Raw genomic sequence first — 6,000 nt, forward strand, 5'->3', positions numbered from 1 at the left:
AATTATAATATGTTTTGTAAACCCAGTGTATTCAAACTGCTATCATTTGAACATGTAATCAGTATTAAAAATTGTTGAGTTATTTTACATACATCTTTTCATACCAAATCTTTGAAACCCAATGTATGTTTTATAGTTACAGCACAGCCCATTTCAGACTATCTACATTTCAAGTGCTCAGGAGTCACAGGTGGCTATCATTTTAGAGAGTGCAGCCCTAGTATGCACTAGTTGTTAAACTCTTTCAGGAATATTTATTTTTTTATGGGAACTTAGGTGTGGGAAGGAGCACTGGTTCTCTCATGGAGGCATCACCCAGGCTGGAGTACAGTGGCATGAACTCGGCTCACTGCAAGCTCTGCCTCCCGAGTTCAAGTGATTCTCCTGCCTTAGCCTCCCAAGTAGCTGGGACTATAGGCCCGCATCACCACGCCTGGCTAATCTTTGTATTTTTAATGGAGATGGGGTTCTACCATGTTGGCCAGACTGGTCTCGAATTCCTGACCTCAAGTGATCCGCCTGCCTCAGCCTTCCAAAGCGTTGGGACTGCAGGCATGAGCCACCACGCCCAGCCTCCTCAGTCACTTTGAAAAGTAGTCTTTTCAAACTACAAATAAAGTAGCCCAGCCGAACTCACTTTTATCATCCATAAGGAAAGATGCTAACTAGCTATGTGAGCCAAGACAAGTTTCTTATTGTCTCTGAACCCTACCATCTCAGTTCTCTAACCTTCTTGGCCATTCTCCATAGGAGTTCAATTAGATGTTTTAGATGTCCTAAGCTTTAACATATTTTTTTAGTTTGGAAGTTTGACTTTGGGTAGTAATTCCAACCCACTGGTAGTGGCTGCCTGAGATGCTGTGTACAACAGAATTCCAAAGCCAAGCCTAAGCCAGTTAAGATAAGGGTGTAATGATCAAATTGGGATGTCTGCTAAAGAGAGGATAATGATGACACAACATATATCTGCCATTCCTGCTTTAAAGAGAGAATCCCAAGGGAAGGAATTAGATTAAGGATCAGCAGTTCTGCATGTGGAACAGCCCAGGAAGGGCTTTGTTACCAGATGGCTCAGCGCTCCTGGCTTAGCAGGAGCCCTAACAAGATTGGTACCAAAGACAGGGGCTCAGTTGGGAGCTGAGGCACAAGCTCAATAGGAATGTCCTTTTGATGGGTGGCCATACTCAGTGGGCTTTTAGAAACTGCACAGTTTAGAAAATCTGAATCCCCTGTGTCATCTTGTGTCAGATAAATGTATGAATTCCTCCACAAAGCAGAAGTGTTGGAAAGAGCAATGGACTGGGAGGCAGAAGACCTGGGTCTAGATTCTGCCTCTCATACTTACTAAGCGGTGGGACCTCAGACATGTTACTTCCTCTCTCTGAACGTGGGTTCCTCCTTCTGATAAACAGGAGTATTAGAAATACCACATTGCTTACCACCCAGTATTATTTGGCAGGCTAAGTGAGATAAGATAGGGGAAAGGACTTTGGAAACCATATGGTATTCTCTAAGCTGCAAGACTGTTACCACGGGGCGTTTGAGCAGAAATCTGCAATGTGCTCTCTCAACTCATGTGAGTGGGTCTTCTCATGTTTTATATGTGTGTGTTTTTTTATAGGTACTTCAAGAAGGACAAGGCAGTTTGGTACTTTTCCAGGCAACTATGTAAAACCTTTGTATCTATAAGAAGACTGAAAACCGTGGAGATTATTTTTATTGGAGGATGAAGCATCATTCATGAACTGATCTTTTTAGTTGAGTCAGTAGGAAAATTAATACAGTGGATAAAGTAAGAAGCAAAAGACAGGGACAGAGAAGTCTTGTGTTTAAAGCCCAAGCCTGTCTAAGGTTACTATATATTAGACCGGGCTGAACTAGTGTGCTGAGCAAAAAGAATTGAGGCAAATTGTATTTACTTAGTCACTTCTGGGAGCCACTCCAACCTTTTCCCCTCCCCTCCACCTCTTGGGTAATCTGACCTGAAGCATAGTCCAGGAGCAGAGTTAGTCAGAAATGCCTCCTGCTGCCCCAGCCTGAGAGAGCTCCCATCTCAAAGGAATTATTGAGCCTGAAGGCTTCAAGCCTAAGAATGCACCAAGACCCCCAGCCTACATCTCCCAGCTCCCCTGAAGCTGGCTGATCCTCTTAACACTGCTGGAGGTCAGTCTGGGCTGCCTAGGCTGTCCCTAGACAAAGGTGGAGTCCCCCAAACTGCCCAACACCAAATCCTCACTCAACTTGCTGAGGTGTGGATGGAGGAATGGAGGCAAAACTTGGGCTCCCGATGCATTCAGCTTGTGGTGCAGCACTGCCGTTGACTGCCCTGGTGTTCAGACAGAAAAGCACACAAGGTTTGCCCATGAGAACTGGGGAACAGATGGCCAAGCAGATAGGTTACCAAGTGTATTTCCTGTGATTAAGTCAGGAAGCGCTGTAGCTCTCAAGGACACTGAATGGTCCATTCTTTTCCCACATCCCTGGCTTTTATAAAAATGTTATCTTCAGGACAGTGCAGCTGCACTTACCAGAGCACTATTGCTCACTTTTCTTTTCTGGCTTATGTTTGTCTGGGACAGTTTGGAATTGGGAGGTCTATTCTCATAGAAAACCAAAATGATGTTCAACAATTAATTTAACATTCACCAACTTACACTGGCTGCTGGGGGGACACTGATAAGCAAGACATGCCCAGGCTTTGCTGTGGCTCCAGATCTACTCCCTGTGGGAGTTCAAGGATCACACAAAATGTAGTAATCAGGGTTGTGAATTTGAGTACACCCTGGCAAGGCTTCCCTTCAGACGGAAGCAGCAATTCTGCCACTGCCAGCAGCAACCAGGACGTCTGTCCGGGGGGTTGTATCAGAAGAGAGAGGCCCCTGTGACGCCTGGGGTGCTTGGTCACAACTCTGTCCAATTCAAGGATGTTTATTGGCCTCTCTCTTAGACCCCTTAGTGAGACAACTACAGAAATGGCCCATTCCCTGCCCACCAGGAACTCAGAGGTGACTGGGGAGACAGACACAGGAAAAAGAGCATAATCAAGAGAGACTGTGATATGTGCTAAGAAGGGTGTGAGAGAGGAAGAGATGAATTTTCCCTGGAGGGATCCTAGAATACATTGTCATATTTCTGTCTCCATTAGCTCACTTTTAAACAACTAGGATGCTGGAAGAACCTTTGTCTGAGGATAGTTCATAGCTGGAAATACTTGGAATGTTTTCCAGAGTCTCCAAATTCTCGTCTTCCCCACAGATACACATCCAAGTTCACAAATAGGAGTAGCAATTCTAGGAGATAGCGGTGTGTACAGGAACCCCTGGCTGTCTGCATATAGCTCAGAATTACCCCAGGACCATTGTCCCAAAGTCTAGAGTCTTTACAGGTAGGCGAAATTTATTTTCAATACCTGTACTTCAGCTGCTGTCACAAATACCCATCTTAGGATCCCACCAGCCTCCCACCTCCCACCAGACAGCCACAGCACCCTCACTTTCTCCCTATTGTTCTTTCAAATTCCTTTGTCAGGAAAGAAGCTGCCACTAGTTCATTAACACTAAGGTGTAAATGATTGATAGTAGGAATGTGTTACCTCTTCCCACAGACAATTGTTTTTAAGTAGGACAGAGCAGGGCCTTTTGGGAATCCCAATGTTAAAGGCTATGGAACTGCAGGAGGTGAGCTTTCTGGGTAGAAGGAGACTTCCTGATTTTCCTTAAGACCCAGTAAGAGTAAGACCTATTGCTTTGGAAGGTCTGCTCCACCATCTAAGAGCACTGTTTTTTTGTTTGTTTGTTTGTTTTACTGTCTCTGAGGCAATATAGTAAAAATGCATATGCAAGTGCAGTTTGCACGGCAGCATTTCACCTGTTTTGGAATGTATTGGCTAATGTGTTTCCTGGTCTTTCTTAGACGCAAACCATTAACAACACTATCTTATCAAATAGTTTTTTTGAGGGGTGCTTCTTGATTAGGTAGGTAGTTTTGAACATGTCTTTAAATACAGCTAGAAAATAAAACCAATTTGTAAAGCCACATTTGCATATGATGCCAGCCTCACGCATTTGTATATCTCCAGAAATTCGGGTATGCCTCACCAATTTGCCCACCTTTAATAAAATCATGTGTTAAAATTTGCATCACTTCGCCTTCCTATGTATGATGAAACAAGGAACAGAAGTTTCCAATTGCTCTTTTGTCTTCAGACATTTAGTAATATAAAGTACCTATTTTTATGCTGAAATGTTTATACAGGTTTATTAATAGCAAGTGCAACTCACTGGCGGCATGCCTTGCAACACATTTTGATATATTAGCCATGCTTCCGGGTAAAGGCAAGCCCCAAACTCCTTATCTTTTGCAGTCTCTCTGGGATCAGTAAAAAAAAAAAAAAAAAAAAAAAAAAAAGTCATGTGCTTAAGAAGTGGGACTGTAAATATGTATATTTAACTTTGTATAGCCCATGTACCTACCTTGTATAGAAATATAATTTTAAAAATTTGAATGGAAGGGGGGTAAAGTAAGGAAGTCATGAAGTTTTTGTGCATTTTTATTTAAATGAAGGAATTCCAAATAACCCACCTACAGATTTTTAACACCAAAATAGCCACTGTAAAGTGTTAAAATTTACAATAATTATTCTACTGGGGAGGGAAGGTAACTATAATCTCAGTTATAGTTTTGTTTTCTTTTTAATTTCATTATTTTGTTTTTTTTTTTTTTGTTTCTTTGCAGTCCTATTTACCTGCAGTCATATTAAGTCCTATTGCTAGAATAGGTTACTACCAAAAAGATTATATTCTGAAAGAAAAATAACTGACATTATATATAACCAATTAATTTAAAGTATTGCCATTTAAATTACACACTGAGAGCATGTACTATGCAGACATAGATTTTTCTGTTCATTTATTTTTCTTCATTGCAGTGGACTGATAGATGTGTTGAATTACTACATTTGCTGTACATATTATTTAATAAACTTTATTCAGAATTGCGTGGCATATGTTTGTTCTGGTCATTCATTGTTTCTTCCTTTGCCAAGCTTCTCAAATGAGACTTAAATTCACTCCTTCAATTTCTCATACCCTTCTTTCCATTCTTTTTTTTTTTTTTTTTTTTTTGAGATGGAGTTTCGCTCTTGTTACCTAGGCTGGAGTGCAATGGCGCGATCTCGGCTCACCGCAACTTCCACCTCCTGGGTTCAGGCAATTCTCCTGCCTCAGCCTCCTGAGTAGCTGGGACTACAGGCACGCGCCACCATGCCCAGCTAATTTTTTGTAGTTTTAGTAGAGACGGGGTTTCACCATGTTGACCAGGATGGTCTTGATCTCTTGACCTCGTGATCCACCCGCCTCGGCCTCCCAAAGTGCTGGGATTACAGGCTTGAGCCACCGCGCCCGGCCCTTCTTTCCATTCTTAATAATTTACCATCTACCTTCTACCACCTCCTTGACGACACCACTTCTTACCTTACTTTTTTCTCAATAACCTAACTCCTGACCCTCTGAATTAATTGGTTACTGTTGATCATTTTACCATTATTTCTTTTTTTTTTTTTTTTCTTTTTGAGATGGAGTTTCACTCTTGTTGCCCAGGCTGGAGTTCAATGGTGCAATCTTGGCTCACCGCAACCTCTGCCTCCCAGGTTCAAGCAATTCTTCTGCTTCAGCCTCATAAGTAGCTGGGATTACAGGCATGCACCACCATGCTTGGCTAATTTTGTATTTTTAGTAGAGACAGGGTTTCTCCATGTTGGTCAGGCTGGTCTCAAACTCTCGACCTCAGGTGATTCACCCCCCTCGGCCTCCCAAAGTGCTGGGATTTCAGGTGTGAACCACCGCATCTGGCCCCATTTTAACATTATTTCTAAAATATGTTTTTATTTATTATGGTAACAAAAGTACTGCACAAATGTCTTTAAAAACAAAAGTAAAACATTTTAAATTATGTATAATGAGTCTTGATTTGCTCCACAAAACATGGGTATGGGAAATGACA

At 42.0% G+C, this 6,000-nt stretch overlaps 1 protein-coding gene across 24 annotated transcripts in view; it reads left to right on the plus strand.

Annotated features, from left to right (window-relative positions):
- The window catches only part of SORBS1 (sorbin and SH3 domain containing 1), a 253,867-nt gene extending 248,864 nt beyond the window's left edge, over positions 1–5,003 (plus strand). For all 24 annotated transcript variants that reach the window (XM_032245463.1, XM_032245475.1, XM_032245473.1 and 21 more), the window contains one exon: positions 1,622–5,003. In XM_032245463.1, coding sequence (XP_032101354.1) covers positions 1,622–1,689 — 68 coding nt within the window. In that variant the 3' untranslated portion in view covers positions 1,690–5,003. The remainder of the gene's footprint in view (positions 1–1,621) is intronic.
- Positions 5,004–6,000: the final 997 nt, after the last annotated feature.

Source organism: Sapajus apella, unplaced genomic scaffold (genome assembly GCF_009761245.1).
Source record: "Sapajus apella isolate SASKATOON/1434 unplaced genomic scaffold, GSC_monkey_1.0 scaffold58, whole genome shotgun sequence".
Lineage (NCBI taxonomy): Eukaryota > Metazoa > Chordata > Mammalia > Primates > Cebidae > Sapajus > Sapajus apella.